The sequence below is a fragment of the Cryptomeria japonica genome, chromosome 3, assembly GCF_030272615.1.
Source record: "Cryptomeria japonica chromosome 3, Sugi_1.0, whole genome shotgun sequence".
NCBI classification, from domain to species: Eukaryota; Viridiplantae; Streptophyta; class Pinopsida; order Cupressales; family Cupressaceae; genus Cryptomeria; species Cryptomeria japonica.
Window position 1 is genome coordinate 282,904,203 of NC_081407.1, and position 25,988 is coordinate 282,930,190.

At 37.1% G+C, this 25,988-nt stretch overlaps 1 protein-coding gene across 3 annotated transcripts in view; it reads left to right on the forward strand.

Moving 5' to 3' along the window:
* Positions 1-8,418: 8,418 nt before the first annotated feature.
* The window catches only part of LOC131029611 (uncharacterized), a 44,350-nt gene continuing 26,780 nt past the window's right edge, over positions 8,419-25,988 (forward strand). The window contains exons 1-2 of one of the 3 annotated variants that reach the window (XM_057960166.2): positions 9,091-9,227; positions 9,437-9,551. In XM_057960166.2, the coding sequence (XP_057816149.1) occupies positions 9,525-9,551 (27 nt within the window). In that variant the 5' untranslated portion in view covers positions 9,091-9,227; positions 9,437-9,524. Of the gene's footprint in view, positions 9,228-9,436; positions 9,552-25,988 lie in introns of all 3 variants that reach the window. The other 2 variants (XM_057960165.2, XM_057960164.2) reach the window with 2 other exon arrangements.

Here is a 25,988-nt window from a genome sequence, read left to right on the forward strand (position 1 = left end):
AATGTATTATTCAACAATTAAATATTACAATACACTTATAGAGCCTCCATGAACATCTCTGAAACATCAAGCCTCTTTGATGCATCCTCCATGTTTCCAAGCATGTAACCACACATCCCATTCCATGCTTCACATATGCACTCCTTAAAAGAAGACTCAATACAATGATAGCCTAGTCAAAATCCCAATTAGCCAACCTTAAACCACTAATCGTGTGCTTGATTTTATTGGCATAAGCTTACACAAATATAACCAATTGGTTTTGCAAAACCATTGACCCCACATTTAATATTGGGTTCTAAATGTTCACTTTATTAAATATCTTTCCTTAAATATTAAATTAAATTTCCCATGTGTGACCCACATAAAGTATCTAGCCCCATGTTACATGCGACACATAAAGTGGCCTCAAGAATGTTAATCACTTGTGATGCATGTATCCCTAGGTCCCTTAGGTGCACCATAGATAATAATAAATTAAACATTTAAACATTATACAAAGTGTAAAATACCTAATCCTTACACAAAGTCTATGGATTGTCCTAAATGTCAAATTCTAAAGTTTCCCATCTTAACATACCTTTTCCATGATCCATGCTCTTTCCAATTTATCCTTGTCAAAGTTTCACACTTTCTCTTACTAACATAATTTTCCTTAGACCTCTACACTTAGAAACTTTAGACTAAGTCACCTTTTGGAATCATTATGTCAATCATTTCTTATTTGCATATCTTGTGGAATGAGGTATGAAATATCCTAGATCCCTGATTCTTGATCCTTTTCATTGTGTTATTTTTCATAGTCATGGTTTTAGTGTACCCTTTACCCACATATCTCACAACATTGATTCCTTGGTGTTACTAACCCCCAACTTTCAATATTTATTTTTATAGATTTTTTGGAGTTAGAGATATCATTTATAATGGTGTTTCTAATATCACAAGTATATTTATAGAGTTTTGGAGAGGGATCAATAAATCATGTTTATTAGTTAAATATCAGATCTCTTTTGTTATTTTTATGCAATGTTTCTTTGGGTTTACCATGAATTTGTAATCCATTATAAAACAGTAGTATTTGAAGTGTTTGACCTTTTATGGACCATGAAATGAATAAAATCGTTAATAAATAAATTTGGAGTAAAGAAATAGTTTGTATACATTTAATGGTTCAACATTTAATGATTGACTTTTTCTAACAACCCTTGAATAATTTCACCTTCAAAGAGCCATGTCCTACATACCCACATCTTGTAATGATGTCATGATCAAGTTACTAAAGGTTTTAGTAATATGTTAGTCTTTGTCTCAATGATAACTTTTGGAGCCAAGCATACATTAGATACTAATGCAAGTTTATCATGTTGAACCCAAGGCAAGATTGAGAGGGGGAGTGAATCAGTCTAAACCAAAATTAATGCAATAACTCACAATGCTTCAACAACAACACATAATCAACTTATCAACACCAAAATTTTGTACGTGGAAAACCCAAAACAAGGAAAAACCACGGTGAGCACTTGATCATAAAATATACCACTATGTATATCAGATTACAATGAAAGAGCTCAATAAACTTATAAGGCACTAAGAGGGGGGGTGAATCAGTGCAATCAAAAACAATATGAATCTAATCACCAACTTAAACAACTTAAAACTTCGCAAGCATAAGAGGAATATCATCACATAAGCTAATGCCCAATAAAACAAATTCCACATAACACAAGAGATTTATACGTGAAAACCCAAAAGGGAAAAACCACGGTGGGAGTTAATACCCACAACATTCACTATCTGCAAAATATAAATCTTGACCAATTAAGGTCTTACAAATATGCCCTGTTAGGACTAGACCCGGTTAGGAGTCACCTGATTAAGGGATTTAAATGATGAGCCCTGTTAGGAGCTTTGAACCGTTAGGATCAACCTCACAAGAGGATTCAACACTATGATATAGAGCTACCATGTTAGGGGATTTACAAGTTAAGGCCTGCTAGGACCTACTTGATTAGGGGATTTTACTACTATAAACTGTTAGGGAAACAACAGTCAAATGATCTTCATGTAACACCTCTGTGTATGATAAGATCCACTTCAGATCCTCAAAACTTCAACAACACATCAATACCGAGCATCACTAATCACCACACAATCAACTTCGCCTTATTTGCCTTTGATCTCACACACATACACATATCTATCTCATAACTTATCACATTTTTATAAACATCAATTTTAGTTGGCTACAACCTTGGAACAATTTCCTAGGTTCAATGAATCTAGACATTCTTGCAATACACACTTTACTTATGTCGACCACCAACATAAGAAATAAAAAACCTATGTCGTTTTACCAATTTAAGTGACTTTATCACTACTAGTTAAGTGTTCATAGGAATGCCTTCTTTGTAGATCAAATTTCGCTTGTCCGGTTGAATCTGCCAATGCGGTCAAGAACATAACTCCAAATACCTGTCTCCATTATTGTTGTAAAACCACATCATCCAACTCTTCATGAATCGCCTGCACCGGTTGTTTGAATGCAACTTTGTTCATAGTTTACCGGTTGAGGAACTAATTACCGGTTCTTTGTTAAACTCTTTTTTACCGGTTATACCTTACCAGTTGGCTTCCAAGACTTAGATGACTACAAAAACATTGTTGCCATCAATGACAACACAAGACTTAGTCATCAAACATGAATCTCAATCTCTTCATCACATTCACCAATCAATCATTTAGCGGTTGCATATCACCAACAGTCTTTACCGGTTTAGTCAAATGCCAACAGAGCTCACTTCTCTGGACTTGCTAACCAAGGCTAACTGCTCTTGGGGAAAGATGCATAAATGAATTACAAACTTGATGCTAACTACAATAGGGAAAGATACAACAAACTAATTTGAAAAGAAGGATCTTTTGATCATGAAATTGCCCTTGAACTTTGCATCAAGCGACCAACATCAACACACACAACTCAAACCTCATCTGTCAACGCACTGTCTCATATTTCTGCTACAGTCTCAAACAACTTGCATATCATTCGAACACAACTCTTGTTCTCTTCTCTTCATTGAATTTTGTTGACTATCTCTACATCACACTCTGTGCCATTACATTGACTCAATTACACACATTCTTTTATATACAAGATAGATCATCAAGGCTTGAACCAAGTCGGTCAAAAGCAAAAAAAAATCTTTCAAACGAAAAACACGCATGCTTATCCACTCCAAGAGAAAGAGGGGTCCAAAAGACATCCTCTTAAGTCCAATCCATTGATCTACAAACACTAGAATGTTACCCACAACATAAAGTGTCCATATAGACAATCAACGGGCCAAAACATATTCTCCAATGCAAACTACTCTTATTCAGATCTCCACATGCTATGGTGAGACCCATATCACATCGAAGTGCCTCCCACAAAACATATCCAAACCAAAAGGTAAGATTAACACAAGATATATCACATCCGACAATGAAACATATTATAACGTCCAAATAACACAAAGATATTTCCAGACCACAAAAATCACATATCCATAATACCAAAACATATCCAATGAAGATAACAACATCAATAACAATTTATAGATTCAAACACTTCTAGAACAACAAATAGGATAACTGCAACACCAATATAACAAGATATCTCTGCACCATAGACTTTTGAATCAACATCTATCTGGAACAAACAAGTTGGAAATCAATTACAACCATAGCAACACATACTTCCAACATATCAATATATGCATACCTTCGATTGTAATTAAGTCTTGCTAAATATTACCTCTAGGAAGACCCTTCTAGGTCTATCTAAGTCCAAAGTGAAGGATATATTATCCACTCTCATTAATTGATTTTCATCACCCACATTTTTATTGATGAGTTGGTCTATCTACCTTTAAGAATGTTATATCCATAGACCTAAAGTGGATTGACTCCTCTAGAAGTATAAGCAATTATCTTTGGACCCAACATGTCACTTGGAAAACTCTTATAGTAGATCTTGGAATAACAATAACAATGGCTATAACAATTTTAATGATACTTATAACACTTTGGATTGCCTACAACACTTTCTTAGTAGTATTAATGGTACACATAGAAATATATATAGTAGTTTTGGTGATGCTTGTAGAATTTGTGTGTTACAAGAGAATTGTAACACTCAAGAATATACATGGATTTGTAGACTTAGATTAGGTCAAAGATGTGACTAATAGGAGGTTGACTAGAGGCTATACATTTATCCTATTTGGTAGTATAATAATTCTGAGGAATAACTAATAAATTTTGGTAACTCTTTCCATTTTATAGGTAGCTTATATATGATAGCTACTCATACATGTGAGAATGTAGTCTAGCTTCAAATCTTGTTTTTTTTGTTTAGTTGAGTCAAGGAGTAGTGATGATTAATTTTGGTAGTTATGATGTTAGTTATGTGATATAGAACCCTATTTTTCATGCATGGATAAACCAAATTGATGTACAATACCATTTTATTTGTGACATGATTGAGAGCGTGTGGGTTATGCTTAAGAAGGTGGGTACTTTGGTGGCATGAACATTGCAAATGCATTGACAAAACCTATGAGTATAGAGAAGTTTAGATGGTGTAACAAGGCTATATGTGCATTTCTTCTCTTAACATGTAGTTTAATTTTGTTGTTTTTCCTTATTGGTCTTGCAATGCATACAAGTGAGATATTGTTGGAATTAGGTATCTTATACCATACAAATCTTAACATTTAATTTATTACCATTTTGTATTATTCATGTTGCTACATAAAAAAAACCATTGCTTTTGATGCGGTACATTATGCCACATGTATTTTATATTATGCCATCATATAAGAATATTTAATATCATGTAATATACACAAGAAAATTTATGATATTGTGAGATGAATAAGTGATTCTATGACACATGTAAGAGTATGTAGAGAGTTACAAAGTGGACTAAAAAAGTCATGATTTTTTATGACCAACTTATGATGCATCATCGAGCATGTTTCTAAAGGAGAATAAATCCAAAGTGGAGCACCCAAGTTTGGTGGGTGAGTTGATCCTTGGGAGTTACATTTTATTTTTACCTACTGGTCAATAATTATTATATCTAAAATGAAACCCTAATAAGGTGTAAAAGGGTGGGCAAGGTAGTAAAAAATGGAGTTTGCAAAGTAAAACACAAACCCTATTAAGAGAGATAATGAAATGAAATTGCAATACTTAGGAGCACATACCCTAAGAGAATCTAAAAAATAATAATCCAAATATAAATATTAGTGAAACCTAAAAACAATGAAGATAAAAATCTTAAGATTAAATTATTCCAGGGGTGTAAGACCAAATGAGTTCACCAAAGATGTAAAACAAAATCTTTTTCTTAGGATTAATAGATGTTAATTAAATAAATATAATTAATTCAACATAAAATATCCTAGATTAAAGTGAATTCCAATTTGGTATGATAAAGCACATAAATCAATGCTAGTTTAGGAAATTAAGTGCACAAGTTAGGAGTACTTTAGCTAGTGGAACAATGTTGGAGATAAAATTGTTACATCAAAAATTGCACTTGTGTATATAAAAAAAAGTAATTTGGATATGCATACTATTGATATTCTATGCAAAACTATAACTAATCTTGGGTTTATCCAACAATTGTGAATCAATTTTTTGTTATGTGAATATGATCTATGACATCTATTTTTTATTTTGCATAATGTATGCACTTTTATCTCTTGATTTAATGGATTCCTTATTGCTGGTTGACTACTAAAAACTAGCAATATTTAAAGCACCTTAAGGAAATCCCTAGATCATACTTGGGTCAAGTTCTCCTAGGTTGACCCCCCACCCTCGTCCTCACCTCCCCTCCCCACCTAAATTATATTGACTTTGTGATCATGACAAAGATCACTATTGTTGGTCAAGGAGAAGAAACATAGACGACTATAGGCTAACAAAAATGATCATTAGTTGTTTTAGGAATCATGTTCATTCATGGGATATGATATATATTAATTATAAATCATATCCAAAAGATACCGATATAGAGAGATAAGAAGATATATGTATGAAAGCAAAGACTAAGACCTTCATTTTGACCTGAAGTTATATTATAATAGGAGATAAAGGTTCTATACTCATGTGCTGTGATGAATGAATGTTTATTTTGTTGATGATAAAGTATGGGTTATCTATTATCTTAAGTCACTACAAATGCTTAATTACCCTACTGTGTCCTTTGGGGTATAAATTGACTACATAAGATATCTTGGGGTACATATCTCTAGACTATACAACCCTATTTCTCTTGCTAATATTGGTTCTATTTTAGTCTTATGGCGCATGTATCAAGAATCGTGGGGAAGCAAGGAGACAACCAAACATAGTTAGATCCTTGTTAGTTTGACATAAGCAAAAAATACACTAGTCCATATTCAAGGACAATTATCCACACTACAACAAGCAAAAACACATTGGGAGAAATCACTCAACTAGCTCAAGGTGACTTATTAAGGCCTCCTCCTCAATTGAGCATCATATATTGAGGACAAGACATCATTTTAAAAGGGGGGACGATGTTAGCAGTTCAAGGAGCAGAAGTAGAGTCAATTTTAGGCTACTGTAAATGATCATTAATTGTCTTAGGAGTCATGTCCATTAATGGTATATCATATATATTGATTATAAATCATATCCGAAAGATATCAATATACAAAGATAAAAATATATATGTATGAAAGAAGGGACTAAGACCTACATTTTGATATGAAGTTATACTAAAATAGAATGGGATATAGGTTCTATACTTATGTCTTGTGATGAATGAATGTTTCTTGTTGATGATAAAATATGGGTTATCTATTATCTTAAGTCACTTACTACAAATGCTTAATTCTCCTACTATGTCCTTTGGGGTATAAATTGGCTACATAAGATATCTTGGGGTACAAATCTCTAGATTGTACAACCCCATTTCTCTTGCTAATATTGGTTCCATTGCAATCTTATGGCCCACCTATCAAGAATCATGAGGAAGCAAATGATACAACCAAACAAATTTAGATCCCTATTAGTTTGATAGAAGCAAAAAATACACTAGTCCAAATTCAAGGACAACTCTGCACACTTCAACAAGCAATAAAACATTGGGAGAAATCACTCAACTAGCTCAAGGTGGCTTATTAAGGCCTCCTCCCCAATTGAGTATCACATATTAATGATACAACATCATTTTAAAAGGGGGGATGATGTTAGCAAGTCAAGGAGAAAAAGTAGAGTCGATTTTAGGCTGCCATAAATGATCATTAATTATCTTAGGAGTGATGTCCGTTCATGGGATATCATATATATATATATATTGATTGTAAATCATATCTAAAAGATACCGATATACAAAGATAAGAATATATGTGTATGAAAGAAGAGACTAAGACCATCATTTTGATATTAAGTTATACTATAATAGAATGGGATATAGGTTCTATACTTATGTGTTGCGATGAATGAATGTTTCTTTTGTTGATGATAAAGTATGGGTTATCTAATATCTTAAGTCACTTATGACAAATGCTTAATTCTCATAACATGTCCTCTAGGGTATAAAATGACTACATAAGATATCTTGGGGTACAAATCTCTAGACTGTACAACCCCATTTCTCTTGCTAACAATCATTAGACAACAAATAACATACACATGATCTAACTATTGATTCTTTTTAATGCTCCAAAGTAAAACACTCCTATTAATACTTTTTGTATGATTTGAGATTTTGAATGATTCGACAATAATAAGTAATGTCTAAATAGTGTTTTTAAATACCAAGACAATGAATCATTACACAAACATGTACAAAGTTAGCTCCCAACAACTATTAAGAAAGAACAAGGATTGGTCAATTTGAATCTTAAATTTTTTGGGTTAAATTTGCATCATATAGAATCGATCTTGTGTACCATGAAAATGACAAAATAAGAATGTAGAATCTAGAAATTAAGGACATATGTATGGATTTTTGGGCTAATAAATAATGGAAACGTGTATGAATTATTGCAAATATGACATGTATAATAATAAATATATAAGAATGTGTAAAAATGAGAATAAATGAAGGTAGATAGAAATTAAGAAGAGAACCAAACTTAACACAAACTTGTACTACATATTACTCTATAATCATATCAAGACATTTTCTTAAAATAAATGCAAAAGATAAATAAAAATAATAATAAATAGTACTGATTTCATCATTGATTTTATTATTGATAGAATTGATAATTTTAGGTTGGCTTTCTTCCATGACTAATTCAGGTTTAGTAATCTTAGCTTCCATGTGTTCTTGTCTTTGGACTTTCTTATAATTGATCATTTGTGATTAATCGTTAATTTTTTTCTTAATTTCTTTTTAGTTAGATCATTGGTGATTGAGAAAGAAAACCAAAAAAATGGAAATCGAAACATCAGTTTTGTGATAAGACGACTTTCTGCGTGCCTGCGAAGAGGATTAAATATAAGTGTCTTCTGTGAGGGTTTTTTAACACTTGTAAGAAAAGGTTGGAGCCACATGAAGCGTCTTGAAGACAACTAATCATTTGGAAGTAAGAAGAATATTATTTGTCCGATTCCATCACATAAATCAGAATCGTCTTAAGGGGAATTCCAGTTTCACTTGCAAGATTGATTACAGTGAAGCAAAAAGGAACAGAGTGCAAAAAAAAACACTTCAAAAAATTTAAGATGGACGCATATGATAAAATGTTATAACGTTTTCAATTTCTTTTTGTGATTTTAGCTATAACTCTTGACGTGGGTATTCTTGATCTCCTGACCCAATTGCTTTTTTTGGGGGCTTGTTCAAATTCATAAAACAGCAATACCATACCGAAAAAATGGGTCTGAAAACAGGAGAGGGTGTGTCACAGAAGAGAAGATTGGCATTGATTCTTGTCGATGGAATAGGGGATGTGGCAATACCATCCCTGGGATTTCTTACTCCTTTGCAAGCTGCACGCACACCCAATTTGGATGCAATGGCTTGTGCAGGTGTGAGTGGGCTTATGGATCCAGTGGAGCCAGGCTTGTCGTGTGGGAGTGACACTGCACATCTTTCTTTGTTGGGTTATGATCCAAGAGTTTACTACAGAGGCCGGGGTGCATTTGAGTCTATGGGAGCAGGCCTTGCCATGTCCCCAGGGGACATTGCATTCAAGGTTAATGTCAATACCATTCTGTGTTTATGTAGCATTCACATTGAAACCTTTATGATGATATGAGGTTGTTTGATTCACAATTGTTAATTCTGTTTTACAGAGCAATACTGCACTTGATTTTTTGTAGGGTTTACCTTCTATCTTTTTGGATACATTTTGGACTACAAGGGTGTGTTGATTTTTTTTTTTTTTTTGATAATATGTCCAAGATGAGCAGAAACTTGATTGTGGTGCCGTGGAAACTGAACTTGAAAATAGAATCTGGCTCAGGGCAGATAATCCTTTATCAGCAGGGAGATGAATCATGACCCGTATAATTTCCAGGTTACTAGTTTGCTCAATCACAATTATCAACTCTCTTCTCCAAAGCCGTTTATGTTTTTTCCTTTTTTGGGCTTTTCTTTCATTTGCATCTCTATTTTGGATTACATTGTTGTGTTGATTTTTGAGGTTTTTGGACAGTCTGTCCTAACTAATAAAAACATGATGATAGTGTTGTAGAAATTTAATTACATAAATTCTGCCAAGGCTAGATAGTCCTTTATCAACATAAGGACGAGAACTTTAATGCATTCCCGAGAAATATAAGAAATATACAAATTGTTGGAAACTTAGCATTTTTAGTTTCTCAACCAGGGCTCTATTCACTGGCAAGACTCCTAGTAAAGAGATATGGGAATCTGGAAATTGTAAACATGCCTTTCATGGATTTTTGGATGAATCCATTACTTTCTGGCTGCTACTACTTATGAGACTTTTTTTTTAATCTGCTTTCGTTTTGTCTTCGCTAGGCATCTTACATTGTATTGGTCTTTAGTTGCTTTTCATGTTCCAGGATTCCTTTTGTCCTAGTATAGTATACTGTATTTTGGTGGTACTCATAAATCTTATAGACTGACTTTAATTTGTCGACATTTATATAATTTTTTTTTCCTTTTGTCTTTCTCTTTACTTTAAGATTCTATTAGTTCTAGATAATAGGACTCATAAGTAGTCTCAAACCGATCAATGAGTGTTCATATGTTTTCTTTATATATGTATTAAAATTACGAGACTCAGACTCGCCTTGGACTCGGCAAACATGTTTCGGACTCGGACTCAAGACTTGGCGAAATAAATCAGCAAAAACTCAACAAATTGAATAACCCAAGAAATTTAGAGATTTTAAAGGATTTAAAACTTGTTTCATGCACCCTTTATTAAATAAACCTTAAAGACACAATAACATCATCAAATAGAAGCTAATTTGATCACATACACATGTATACATCGATCACATAAGTATAAACACACATTGTAGCTGAAGGAAACAGCATGCTTAGATATATAAATATTGTCAAATGTATACAAAACTCATGGAATATGAAATCCATGGCATCAAAACAAATAATAAAACTAAAATTATAAGACCATGGCTCAAAGGAGGTTGCTTTACTCATCCCAACATTACGACAAGTCATGCACTGGCGTCTAAGATGGGTCCTTGATGATGATGTAGCTATGATATTTGCTTGTGTCTCAATGGTTTGTGTGTATATTCAAGTCAGGAATTTATTAGTAATTTGTTTTTGAGGCCTTCAATACTGCATGTTTGGTTGACAAGCTCATTAACAAAGAGGAGTGGTTAAGTAAAAAGATGAATGGTTATGTTCTTTTTTGACTTTAGCTAGGATACTAATAGATGGGATTCTTCTATCAGTTGTCTGTACAAGTAATGATTGATACTTTTTGCATTATGAAAATGGCATTTCTTGCCAACTATGACTTATCTTGAATTTAGTAGTACAAGGGCTGTAGCTTGCCAACTTTGCCTATGTCAGTCCTTGTATGCTAAACAAGCTGTTCGATATATGGAACAAGTTAATCCTTGATTGTGGCCTTGACTATGAATATGCAGATATTTGCAACAGGGGATATGTATATATAGATGTGTATGACCATGATTCATCATTGGCCTATTACTTGCTTGTACTTATAGTTTGATGGGGGATTGGGGGCAACACCAAAAGGAGATTGAGGGTAGCAGTTGTTGCGAGGGTCTGGGGGTGAGAGAGAGGTCGGTCTAGATCTTTGGGGAGAGAGGAGAGAGTGACATAGATAGAGGTAGAGAGAGGGGATAGAGGAAGAGTGATAGGGAGAGATAGGTCTAGAGTTTAGGGGAGATAAGTAGAGTGAGATAGAGAGAGCGAGAGAATGCTGATATGAGCTTGCTGATTATTGAAATTTGACTAAGTCTGAAAATATATAAGATCTCCTAAAACTTACAATCTACATTATAACTCCAAGAGATCTGAAGCCACTCCCAAACATCTTGCCAATATATACATGAAATATAACTTAAAGTATAAGAAAGGAATGACTTATACTTAAATGTTATATTTCATGTATATATTGATATTCTGAGGAAGAGAGTGAGATTGACTTGAAGACAAAGATGTGGAGTTAGATGTTATATTTCATTTATATAGTAGGGGGGCATGTCATAAACCAAAAAAAAAAAGAAATTTTGTGAGTACACAAAAAAACAAAACTAAAATGGCAGAATCTTAGGCCCAGACTCGCCAAGACTCGACGGGTCTGGGAAAGACTCGGCCAAGTCCAAGTCCAGGTCCCCCAGACACGGCGAGTTTGACTTGCCCGCCTCGGACTCACCGAGTTTTGATGGGTCCAGGCGAGTCTCGTTTCTCTGATATGTATGCATAAGTTCTTTTCTACCACACCAGGACTGCTCCAATTTCCTATATTTATTAATTAATTTATATTTATACTGGAAACTTGGTGCAGTTTCATGATCAGCAGTTGTTTCAATAGTTTCACTTGATCTTTCTGTTGGGCAGGGAATTTCCAAAATAAACACTAAATCTCTATATTCTTGCATCTGTCATTGGTAGAGACTTTGATACACAATACTGTGCAAGCTTTTTTTTTTCAAATAATATTTTGGGAGTTCTATTCAGGGGTTTCATCCCAAAGCATACCATATATACTACTACATACTTAATGATAAACCTGTATAAACAGCCTAAACAGGGCATAACAGGCCAAACTAGAGACATTAATTATGCAAGAAAACAATAACTACAGAAAAGATAGCAGGAACTGCAGAAAAGCATAACAGGAAACCAGCATAAACGGCCTTCACAGGCAAAGCTGGGCGTAATGTAACTGAACAGCATGCCATGCCAGCATTGAGCTACACAAAAATTCCCATTATAGCATCCACAGATCCAACAACCTCCAGTTCATATATTCTCGGACACCCCCCACCTAACAATACCTGCACCACATGGGAGGGAATGTGATCTATTCATGATTCACAATCCCTTTCCTAGACACAACTACTGAGCGCACCCTCACTTGCTGTGCCATTTCATCCAAATCTTCGAACTGGGCACCATTAATAATCTTTGCCCTTTGTACTGCCATTTGCAGGTTGTCATTTCCAAGATTCAGAAGTGTAAGGCCGCTCACAACCTCCAACAGGCCCTTATTGTGGGAGGCTACCATGTGCTTGATGGCCATCCTTAAATCTTGTGACTATTTGATTAGAGTTGCTAAGTGCTAAAATCTCTTCTCTCATGGCTTAAATATCTAGGGCTATTAACATCTCCAGGAGCTAAATAAAGTCTTGTTTTCCAAACTCCTGACCTTCCAATCTATCATTCTCCCTGCAAACCAAAAGTTCTACCAGGATTTCACGGATTTCTGTATGCTGGTTTCCAACTTATTCAAGAAATCTGCAACTATAGTAACATGGGACCTCAATTGCCCATTATGTGCTATCCCATCCTTGCCAAGGATAGCATTTACTACATTCAACATTGCTATTTTAGGGCACTTTTGTAGGTGGTGGTCCAACACACTGCCCTTGTGTAGCAGGCCATGTGAAGAACTAGCTGCTTGACCCACCATAACATCTAACACTGTGAACACCCACCAAGTTTAAACTCCTGTCTGCCACACCTTATTGAAGCTGAGGAGAAGGCTTGCCACCAGCAAACAAATGTGGAATGATAAGCTGCCACCATACTTTCACCATCATTTAACACACTTGCCATCTAGAAACTATTTTCTCAAGAGCTTAGGATGTGTGAAGCATCTTTTCTATTCCATCCTTAATATAACATGAATTCTGCCATAATTACCAATTGCCTCTTTGATGAATCTCAAGTGGGACAATCTTTGTCCACTAGCTTAGGTCAATCTTCCCACTCCGACACCATATTACTTTCGAAAGAGGAAATATTTGTCACTTCTATATCATGCTTTTCCAAGCAATCTGCAACTTGATTTTGCCCCTTCTAGCAATACCTTATTTTGATTAAGTCAAATTTCTTTATCCATAGTTGGACTTCCTCAAGGATAACTCTCAATTTCCATTTTCTCAAGGACAGCGCTCAATTTCCATTTAGGACAGGATCATCCTTTGAGAGCGCTTTTATTACAACCTGCAAGTTGCCTTCCATAGCGATACTATGGTATCCAGCCAAAAAAGTCATCTCCAATTGAGCAAGAATAGCCTCCCACTCTGCTTTATTATTCCTTTTCTTGCCTAAATAACATTATCTCCCAAGCAAGATGTCCTTTGTATCTCTTAGAACATATCTAGCTCCAGCGGGGCCTGGGTTCCTGTTGTCATTTTATGACACCCTTGGTCCATAAGTGAGAATCGATCAGAGATATGTTCCATGGACCAGCGCTGCCCCAGTTTGATCAAAGAGGAAACAATGGAATCATGAAGTTGAAGTGTTGTCTCGTCAGAAGGAAGTTCCTAAGTCTTCTTCTCCGGAACTCTGGAACCCCAGGTTCCCAAGTTCCTAAGTCCTCTTCCATGGAACTCCGGAACCCCCAGGTTCCTAAGTTCCTAAGTTCCTCTTCCCCGGAACTTCGGAACCCCCAGGTTCCTAAGTTCCTAAGACCTCTTCCCCAGAACTCCAGAACCCCCAGGTTCCTAAGTTCCTAAGACCTCTTCCCCAGAACTCCGGAACCCCCAGGTTCCCAAGTGCCTAAGTCCTCAACCTCGGAACTCTGGAACCCTCAGGTTCCCAAGTTCCTAAGTCCTCTTCCTCAGAACTCCGAAACCCCCAAGTTCCCAAGTTCCTAAGTCCTCTTCCTCGGAACTCCGGAACCCCCAAGTTCCCAAGTTCCTAAGTCCTCAACCTCGGAACTCCGGAACTCCGGAATCCCGAAATCCCAAAGCCTAAGTCTTCCCAATTTTGGGAACCTGTGTTTCCAAAGTCTTCAGTCTTCCCAACTTCGGTAACCTGTGTTTCCGAAATCTTCCAACTTCCTTCCGGCTTGCAACACTTCTCGATGGCGTGATCAACACTCAAGGCTCTTAATGCTCCAACAACTCTTGCGACTTGTACACCTTCTTTCTTGGAGCTACAGGGACGCATTTAATGATTTTTGCAGGATTTCCATCAGGTGGAGTACAGGGCCATGCTTATTTGTGGTTACTTATGTCATGCCTGCATGCTTTGACTTTGGAATGTCAGACAATCCACTTTCTGGGAGTCCTTTCTTCTTGGGATTGCATTTTCAGGGAATGGCCAGGTTGCTTGCATGTATGCAATGTTAGGTGCATGCACTTCCCTGCACTGCATTCCCTGACTGACATTTCCCTGCACACACAAGGGTCAAGGCTTCTCTCCCTTGACCAATGGTCTCTCCTATGTGACCAATTTTCTACATAACGCTGTTATGCCTATTTGTAAAGGGTTCTCTCCCTGCTGACTTGAGCTATTCTATGCTCTTTCACTTCTCTTGAAGACTTGTATTTATCTTGCATTTCTGCAACTTTAAGTTTGGCCATTGACCTTATAATGAATTGAAATCATCATTCTTGCCTTACCTCAACTTATGCATGTTGTGTATGTGTTTTTACCTTCATTATAAGTGTATGTTTGTGGCTTTCTTTCACATATATGTTGTGTTAACCTGTTTCTGGGTGTGACTTGTGGGAAACCTTCTCCCCTCTTGACATTCAACAAGTTCTAACCTCCATACGTTCGTTGAGGTCATTCATGCAACTGAAGTTTGTGCATATCCTGGATATTTCAGTTGATTCTTTGTGCCATTTCGGATGGGGAGAGAAACATCTCTTATCTTTGTGCATCACCTCCTTTCATTTTAAGCATTTCTCTCTTCCCTTTTCCTCTACAAGATGTTAGGATAGGTTTAGAAGTAAGATTTGGAGTGTTGAGTTGGTTCAACACCTGCACTTGGATTGAGAAGGAAGCCGACCTTCTCCGGAGATTCAACCCCCTTGCGCAAGGTCCCACACTTCGGGGTTGTTTCTATGTTTCACAAGGTTGCTGAGTTGATAGCTCAACAAGGGTGCAAGCTTTTGTGACAACAGTTTTTGGCATGCCCGGTGGGACTCATCCTTCATCAAACTGAAGATTTGGTGTGTTGTTTAGTGTATTCAGCCTTGGAGGCAACATTGTACACACCTGACGACTCTAAGAGGAAATCTACTAGTCAAGCAGTCCTAAGCCCAAGCCAATTGAAGATTCGGTGTGTTCTTCAGTTCATCAAGCCTTTGGAGGCAACATCTTTCAAGCACCTGGCGACTCTGCAATCATTTGGTGAATCTGTGGTATGTTATTAGTCTCTGGTTGAGAGGGTCCGTTTGCTCTTTTAAGCATTTTGTTAAACAAGCTCCATCTCTTTCAAATGCTTTAAAATGGGTTCATATCATGGGTTTAACTTCTATTCACCCCCATTCTATGAGAATGGCAGCCATTTTTCCCCTCCTTACCAACAGGACCGAACTAGGACTGCTCCTAGTTTCAACTTAAATAACTTCACTTCAGTAGCAGGTGGGTACTTTCCTAATGCTTGCCACCCAACCTTGCTCAACATTCTTGGCAGCCCAACCAACCCCCAGATGATGAAAAAATGCAAATTGTAGAACTCAAAAGTATGTTGCTTGATTTCACCAAGCAGCTGGAGGAGTTCAAGAGGCAACAAGAGTGGGATTTGCAGCAGGGTTAGCTTGCTTATCAGGCTCAGCTTCAACAACAACAAATGGGAGCCCAAAGACAACATGAGGAGTTCTTTGCAAGGCAACTTGTCTTTGCTAGGAAGAAAGAAATTAAGCAACTAGCAGCCATAGAGATGTGGCTCATACAGGAGGTGGTTTCTGCCCCTAGGGTTCCTAAGTTTGAAATCCCAAGCTTCAGGTAGGGGAGACCTCCCAAGCCTTCAACTAACCCCCTAGTTTTAAAATTCCAAGTTTCAAGGGAGCTCCAACTGTTGTTATACAAGAGCCTTCTCCTCGGTGCTTTTTGCAAAACGCCCCACCACCTAGGCCCTTTCCTGATGCTATCTCCCTTTTTAAGGGCAGACCTGTTGTATGGAGGACGGATGGTTCCCATCTTCATCATGAGGAAGGGGTTCAAGCAACCATTGGTGAGTCTTCATATGCTCTAAAGGAGGAAGAATCGGTGATGCTGCAGGAGGATATTGAGAATAATCAGTTGCAACAACAGGTCATTGAAGAGGAGTGTGAAGGTAAAGAGGAAGACACTGTCCTCTTATTTGACAATCTTCCTTTGTTTATTGATCACGAGGAGAAGGATATGTCTACACCTCCCCCGGTGGTAGCTCTGGAGCAACAAGCTAGTGTTGAGGAGGGCAAATGGGTTAATGGTTTTGCTACAGATTGCATGGCGGATGGATTGTGCCATGAACCTGAGGTTGTTGCATTATGTTGCTAGGAGGAGGAAACAAAAACAAAGAGACAATCTGAAGATTTTAGATCTTCTTGTGAGGTGTCTCATAAACCTGAGATTTGTGCTGATGAGTTGGATATCAGCACATGTGATTATGATGTATGCTGGTTCTCCCCTGTCCCCGAAAGTGATGATGTTGATAATGAAGTCTTCATTCAAGGTGAAGATGTTTCTTTTAGCATTAGGAATGATGTGCCTGAGCTTGAATGTTTCACTTGGGACCAACATGCCAAGTTTGATGACATTGAGCAACAACATGTTGGTCATGGCGATAGTCTTTTGGTTGCTCAACTTGACAATATACCCGAGCTTCAAAGTTTCCAATTTGATGTGTTTGAAGAGCCCCCTTGTGCAGGCCAAGACAGAGATATGGCATACTTTTCATCACCATGTGAGTTCGAGGCCTTTTCCTTTGGTTTCAACTCACACCAAGAGGAGGTTGGCTATTGTGAAAAAAATGATGCCCCCTTGTATAATAGAGATGCCTTCTCTTTTGCAAGGAGTAGTTCTTTTGATGCTAGCCAACTCCTAAAAAACTCCCTCCTTGCTACTATGTGTATGCTTCATGCATCCCCAGATGTCTCAAGTGGCTATTTTCTATGGCTTCCCTATGATGGCAAGGTGAATGGCGAAGTGTTCTTTCACCACATAAGTAGTATGTGTGATCTAATGCATGCATACAATAGATTTCAACCATTGCAGCTAGATGGATCCGCTCCTTCAAAAGGTTCCTCTTTGATAGAGGTAAAAGCATCAGTTGCCTCTTATTATAACAATGTAAATATTAGTCAGGTTTCTTGTTTTCCAAGAAGTGCACGAGCACAAGCTGTTCCCCTTCAGAATGGTTGATCTTGATCCTTTGCAAGTTACAAAGGAGATAGTTTTCCTCTTTCTTGCAGTTGTGACTCTGTGCCCAATGGATTACACAGGCTACTGATCTATATGCTTAGCAGGCAAGCATCCTGCAGAGGTTGCCAAAAATGTTGTCATTTTATGACACCCTTGGTCCATCAATGAGAACCGATCAGAGATATGTTCCATGGACCAACGCTGCCCCATTTTGATCAAAGAGGAAACAATGGAATCATGAAGTGTGAAGTGTTGTCTTGTCAGAAGGAAGTTCCTAAGTCCTCTTCCCTGGAACTCCAAAACCCTCGGGTTCCTAAGTTCCTAAGTCCTCAACCCTGGAACTCCGGAACCCCCAGGTTCCTAAGTTCATAAGTCCTCTTCCCCGGAACTCCGGAGCCCCCAGGTTCCCAAGTTCCTAAGTCCTCTTCTTCGGAACTCCGTTCCTAAGTCCTCTTCCTCGGAACTCTGGAACCCCTAGGTTCCCAAGTTCCTAAGTCCTCAACCCCGGAACTCCGGAACCCCCAGATTCCCAAGTTCCCAAGTCCTCTTCCCCGGAACTCTAGAATCCCCGATTTCTCAAGTTCCTAAGTCCTCAACCTCGGAACTCCGAAATCCCGGAATCCCAAAATCCCAAAGCCTAAGTCTTCCCAACTTCGGGAACCTGTGTTTCCGAAGTCTTCAGTCTTCCCAACTACGGTAACCTGTGTTTCCGAAGCCTTCCAACTTCCTTTTGGCTTGCAACACTTCTAGATGGTGTGATCAACACTCAAGGCTCTTAATGCTCCAACAATTCGTGCAACTTGTACACCTTCTTTCTTGGAGCTATAGGGACGCGTTTAATGATTTTTGCAGGATTTCAATCAGGTGGAGTACAGGGCCATGCTTATTTGTGGTTACTTATGTCATGCCTGCATGCTCTGACTTTGGAATGTCAGACAATCCACTTTCTGGGAGTCTTTTCTTCTTGGGATTGCATTTTCAGGGAATGGCCAGGTTGCTTGCATGTACACAATGTCAGGTGCATGCACTTCCCTGCATTCCCTAATTGACATTTCCCTGCACACACAAGGGTCAAGGCTTCTCTCCCTTGACCAATGGTCTCTCCTATGTGACCGATTTTCTATATAAGGCTGTTATGCCTCATTGTAAAGGGTTCTCTCCTTGCTGGCTTGAGCTATTCTATGCTCTTTCACTTCTCTTGAAGACTTGTATTTATCTTGCATTTCTGCAACTGTAAGTTTGGCCATTGGCCTTAGAATGAATTGAAATCATCATTCTTGCCTTACCTCAACTTATGCATGCTGTGTATGGGGTCTTACCTTCATTATAAGTGTATGTTTGTGGCTTTCTTTCACATATATGCTGTGTTTACCTGTTTCTGGGTGTGACTTGTTGGAAACCTTCTCCCCTCTTGACATTCAACAAGTTCTAACCTCCATACATGCGTTGAGGTCATTCATGCAATTGAAGTTTGTGCATATCCTGGGTATTTCAGTTGATTCTTTGGGCCATTTCGGGTGGGGAGAGAAACATCTCTTATCTTGGTGCATCACCTCCTTTCATTTTAAGCGTTTCTCTCTTCCCTTTTCCTCTGCAAGCTGTTATGATAGGTTTAGCAGTAAGCTTTGGAGTGTTGAGTTGATTCAACACCTGCACTTGGATTGAGAAGGAAGCCGGCCTTCTCGGGAGATTCAACCCCCTTGCGCAAGGTCCCACACTTCGGGGTTGTTTCTATGTTTCACAAGGTTGCTGAGTTGATAGCTCAGCAAGGGTGCAAGCTTTTGTGACAACAGTTCCCTTTGGAGGTACCCTAAAAAATTAGTTTACATCCTTTAACTAGAACTTTCCATTTTTAATTTCTCCTAACATTTCTATGGACAATTAACCGTTGAATGGGAAGCAATATTGTGCAAATTAAAATGATCTTGAAAAATGTTTCCATTTGCTGATATTTAGAATTTCATTGTAGTTAGATGGTACATCTTAATGAAGTAGGGAAAGGAGAAATTGATCCTTCTGTAATATGGCCAAGGGCAGCAGGTGTAAAGGTTCAATCTGTTAAGCAGCTGTTACTCCAATAACTTCAACAAGGAGGTGTGGCATGCCATCTTTTTGCTAAATTTTCTTCTGGTTCCAAGAATAACAATTGTTTATTCATATTATTTTAATTTTTCACCTTAGTAGAATTGCTGATCCCACTTTGTTGGCTCATCGTATATGAGGTGTCATGATGTTATACATTCATGTATGAAGTGGAAGAATTGTGCAATAAAGTAAACAGAGAGATTCTAAAAAACCATCCCCACTTTGCTCGATAGGAGGCAAGTGCATATCCTGTTTGGCATGGAATGTACTTGCATGTTTCTCAAATATAAAACAATGATTTATTGTCAAGTCAGTAACCTCCTAAATGCAGGAGTGTCTAAAAGAAATGTCTACCAGTCCATTGAGTAAAAAGTAGCTACCAAATTGCTTTTAATTATGAAAGGACTCTGGATTTTAGTTATGAATCTGGCTAACTTAGGTGAATTAATGTGCACAGGGAACTTGCTTGGGGGGAAACCAATATGTGATTACAGGGATATGAATTCTTGGATTAAGTGACCTAAATTATTTTATTGAAGTGAATAATAGGCCAAAATTTATACAAATATGTTGGTGAATGGACCAATTCTTCCTTATCAAAGAATTATCAGGGAATGTACTAATTATCAGGGAAGTAGTTGTTCCATCTACTTCCATCTTTTATGATCCTGTCTCATGCTTGTGGTATATTTTTCTTCGTTTCTTCTCCTTCATACTTTTCCCTTGGAAATTTTTGAAGAGTATGGATGGCATGGGAGGAGAAATTTTGCCTCTTCAAGATTGTTCAAGAGGAGAAGTTATGGTAAGGGATTACTATGTGCAGTAGAAAAAAGAACTGATCATTGCCTGTTAAACATCCCTCATGGTGTGATTCCCTTTTACTAATAGTTTGATTTATTAGGAAAAAAAGTCCAAACCTTTGTCAGTCTCTAAGAGGCAATTAGGTGAGTCAAGAAACTCATTGTCATGAAAGGAATCAAAAGAGACTTTTGTTCCTCCAAGGTGGCACAGAGTGTTTTTTTTTACATAAAGAGGGTTAAATGCTTTTTGACCTGGAGCTACGAACCAGTGAGGTCACAAATGGGGGACCTCATCCCCATTTAAACATTCAACAATAGCACTCCAATGGGGTTTGAACCTTGATGGCAAGAACAACACTGCCATAACTTAACCATCCAACATGCCAATGTCGACAAGGTGACACAGAGACATTACCGTGTAGATTTGCAAGAGATTCCTTGTCTTGGTGCAGCTTCATGAATAGGATATTGTTACGAATATTTGGTGTTTTCAGTTTCATCCCCCTTATAATTGTCCACAATTATTCCGTTACGTCCACCTCAACTTGAGCATAAATTTTGTGGATGGAAAATTTTAAGTAAATTGTATTGAAGATTGCAGTCATTGAATGATAGCAACGTCTTTGCAAATAAAGATTGTGAGGGGTCCCACTTGTCATTGTTACATTTTTTTCATTATGTGTATCATTAGATTTTATCATCTATGAAAATTTGCAATTCATTTCTTACAAGTACATTGTAGTGGATCTTGAGACTAGTGCCTAAGCATTAATGCATCCTATGAATGAAGAAAGACACTTCAGAGTACTTGCTGAAATAGTAGTTGTAAAAGCAGTATATGCTTCAATTTGTACATAGGTTGAGCAGGTAGAACTCAAAGGGAAGTGTCATAGAGAGAGAATTTGTTATTGTTCACAGAAACCCCTAGGACTTTTACTTACTCAACAAACAAACTTTCATTCAAACACGAGTTTGATTGTTGATCTGAATGCATATTATAGTATATATAATAAAAGAAAAACAAATTTTCAATATAATTACTTATGGGAAGAATCACCCGAGCCCTTTGACAGTACTGAATATACAATATGATACAGAGATGTTTTGGGGATCATTTATGAAATAGACATTAGTCCAAATTGGGTTGTCAAATTGTTTTGGGACCAGAAGAATGCCCTTGAGGAATACCTAATTGAAGTCTCACACTGTATGATCGATAAGGATCACACTGCATGATCGATAAGGCTCACACTGCATGATCCATAATGCTCTCACTATTTTCTAACCAACTGTTGGCAGGTAGTGGGCGTTTTTTTCACAAAGTTGAAGTCCATGAACACGTAATAACAAAAAAAAAATTAAAGATATAGGTGATGAGTTTCTGAAATTTACAGCAGCAAAATGGTCAGATAAATTTAAAGACTTGGAAAGGAAATTCAAGGCAGTTTGGACAGAACTCAAGGTGCTTAAAATAAAAGAAATGGCAACACATAATTTGTTGATTGTGATTGATGTTCTGTATAATGATGTAGCCAATGAAAATAGTAATACAACTTCAACTCGGCGAGGTCACAACTCAAAAAATAAAAAAATACCTAATATGTTTTTTCAAATATGCCTTTTTCATTTAAAGAGAATAATTTTGTAGAGATCAAAATACAAAGTAAATGGCAAATTGAGCACTAGAGATACAAACATACATCATGTTGCTTATACAGGCCGTTACATTTCAAATAATTTCACATATTGTCTAAATATATGTTTGTGGAGTATCCATTCCAAACTCCAAAATGAAAAGAATTCTACGTTATTAAAGTGATACATCAAAATGAAAAGAACTCTAGTAAGAATACTCTGGAGTATTGGTTACCTACTTGGTGGATGTGGACTGACATCTCTCCCCAAATCCTACTTTGTCTTGCTTACTCATAAATTGAGGCGAATATTCCTCCTATTAGAGTATTATTATTATATTTAATGGTCATTTAAGTTTAGCTAGTAACTTTCTATTTTATGTTAGTTGTCATTTTAGTAACTTTTGTTTAGGTTTCTTTCGTGTTTCTATTCTCATCATCTTGTATTCTCTATTTAAGGAGCCTTTGTCTCCTTTGTAAATATCAAATATCATTTCATGGTATCAGAGAGAGGTCTTTTGACGAATTTAAAAAAAAATTGTGCCTCTTAACTGGATTTTTTTTCTAGAAATTTTTTAATCATTTTTTTATGAAAAAATGTGATCTCTCTTTGTAAGTTTGTGGGTCCTTTTTTGTTTTAGGAGTTTGTGTTTGAAGAACTTTGAGGGTTTCATCGCAGATGCGTGGGCATTTTTTGGTTTTTTTGTGCGACTTGTTGTCTTTGCACGTGATCTTCAGGCGGGTTTATTGAAAGCGTGGGTTTGTTTTTCCTGTGTGAAGTCTATTCTTCTGCTGTGCGAAGGTTTTTGCAGGTTTGTTAACGGGTTCACGTGACGCAGTTTTGCAAACGTGCAACTGGGTTTTTTCCCTGTTTATTTTGTGCGACGTTCTTTTTTGATTCTTTCTTTTTCGTGACAACTTGTGTTTTTCATTCTGCGAAAAAGGTTTTTTTGATCATGGTCCATTTTCAAAGGCTCGATTCTTCTGAGTTTTTAGAGTTCTTTATCTATTGAAGTGTTTACTGGCTGTGTTTTTTTGTGGGTCGAGACTTTGGTGACGACTCTCTAAAATTATGATGGAACCGTGATTGGGGCATTTTCTCCTGTGATTTCTTTGTTCTTGAACAGGTTTTGCTATGTTGAAGGTGTTGAAGGGTTTTCCGTGGGACTGTTTTTTGGCGTGATTGATATGTACCTGCAACCTCGGCTAAGACTTGCAACCTATGGTTGTTTGGCTTGAGGGTTTTCTGGCTCATGGGTCTATTTTGTCCGCCTAAGGTTTTTTCCTGCGACATTCTTTTGTTGCAGATGTTTCGAAGGTGTTTCAAGCATTTGTTTTTCGTTTTTGCACGATTTTTTAGTAAAAGTCGTGGGTTTCCTGCAATTTTAAGCCCCTAGGGTTTCAAACTAAGGAATTTGTGTAGAATTTTTTTATTTTTTGGCAAAATTGTGGGTTTTGTTTTTGACTGATTTTTGCTATAAAATTAGGTTTTTTAATTTTTGGGCCGCTTGCCTTGATATTTGTGCTAGCTTTTTGTTGAAGGTTTTTGACAAAAAATCAGACCTTTTAAGTTTTTTTTTTGAGAAGTTGATCTCGTTGGATGGGAGGGATGGTGTTGTTGACCAACATTATGTTGGAAGGCAATCAACAATTCAATGGCAAGAACTACAATACGTGGAAGTAGAGGATGCTCTTGATTTTTGAGTACTAATGCCTAGACTAGATTGTTTTGGGTACGTATACTTGTCCCACACTGGTTAGCGCAAAGACTAGGACAAGTTTGGTGAACATAACTGAGAAGTGGTTATGTTGCTGAAGTTATCAGTGACCGATGACATGCTTCCGAAAGTGTCATTTGACAGGCCTGTTAAAGAGATCTGGAGTCACTTGAAGTGTCGTCTGACAAGCCTGTTAAAGAGATCTGGAGTCACTTGAAGAATCTACACAAGACGTTAGATAAAGGCAAAACTTTCTTCCTTAAGAACATGTTGTTCTCAATCATGATGGACGACAAGATGTCCTTGTAGGAGCATCTTATGAAGATCAAGGATATTTGCGATCAACTAGAGGCCATGGTCACAAGATGGAAGAAGAGGATATGGTGGTCATTACGTTGAAAAGCTTACCATGATCCTTTGAGCACTTCATTGAAATTTTCAACATTACATCCACTAATGTTGACTTGAAGTTTGATGAGCTATGCAATAAGCTTTTGCAACAAGCTAGGTGGAGATAACAGTTTGGTAGTAGCAGTGACACAACCAGTGGGGAACATACATTTACTACCAAGGACAAAGGCAAAGGCGAGTCCACTCAGTAGAATGGATAAAGCAAATTTGAGGAGGGTTTCAAGAAGAATATCACATGTCACTATTGTGGTAAGCTTGGTCATATCCAGAGGTTCTGCAAAAAGCGGTTAGTGGTTGGCTGATCAAAAGTCCAACTAGGGAGAGTCTTAGCAGTAGGCTCATGTCGCAGAGCGTTCTGACAAGGAGTTAGCCTTCCATGCATTTGTGGCCAAATGACTTGCATATTTTGTCTAGTCTTCTGTAGGGTAGTTCGTGGAATGACCATTAAGGGAGGGTATTAGAGTAATATTATTATGTTTAATGGTCATTTAAGTTTAGTTAGTAACTTTCTATTTTATGTTAGTTTGTTATTTTAGTAACTTCTGTTTAGGTTTCTTTTGTGTTTCTATTCTCGTTGTCTTGTCTTCTCTATTTAAGGAGCCTTCGTCTCCTTTGTAAATATTGAATATCAATCAATCTATTATCATTTCACCTCTTGTAGTTAATCAATTACAGATTTGTTTGGGAACATAGTTAACTGATTTCAATTAACCAAGAATGTAACAAGAATTTACAGGAAATTAGGGAGAACGATCCTCGTAAAGAATAAAACAAAGAGATATAATGGAGAAACCTGCTTGTGGGTAAAAAATCAAGTGAATTTGAGCAATCCTCACTTTAAAATACTGCAATAGCAATTACAAATTCTGTAAACCACTAGATATGATAAAGAAGCATGAACCAACCTTGATATCTACTCAAACAACTCTATCCTCTTCATAAAAATACAGGCGAAATCCCTTTAACAACCTTCTAGGTACATAAAATGTATTCTAATTTTTATAATTAAGGTGTACAATGGCTATACATAACCTTACAATGGGATATGAAGTTGAAACGACCAAGGAAATTGAAGACACATAAAGAACTGGAATGCCATGGGAAGTGTTTTTAGTGCAGGGTGAATTTGCCATTTTCAGTAGATTGGTGAAAATGCTTCCCCCTTGGTGGTTTTGCTTTCATTGCCAATTGCAGCTAACAATTTCACCATAGAGTAACTAATGCTCTGCATAGCGCGGAGTGAAAGTCTTAGTATCCCAATCTCTTTTCTTTGTGCCAAAAGGGCCCTTCCCTCTTAACTAAGTCTACCCTCCGTTATGTCAACATGTCCGAGCAAGTGGGAGTAGTGAAAAAACAACTCCTTGATCTGTTTGGTGATTGTTAACGTATAGATAGCTTCGGTAAGATAAATGATTGAATGAGAGATAAATGAAGTCTCTCATTCAATCATTTATCATATTGATTATTGAAATGAATAAACTCAAGCATTCAATTGATAAACATTCCCTTTATATTAACTATTCAT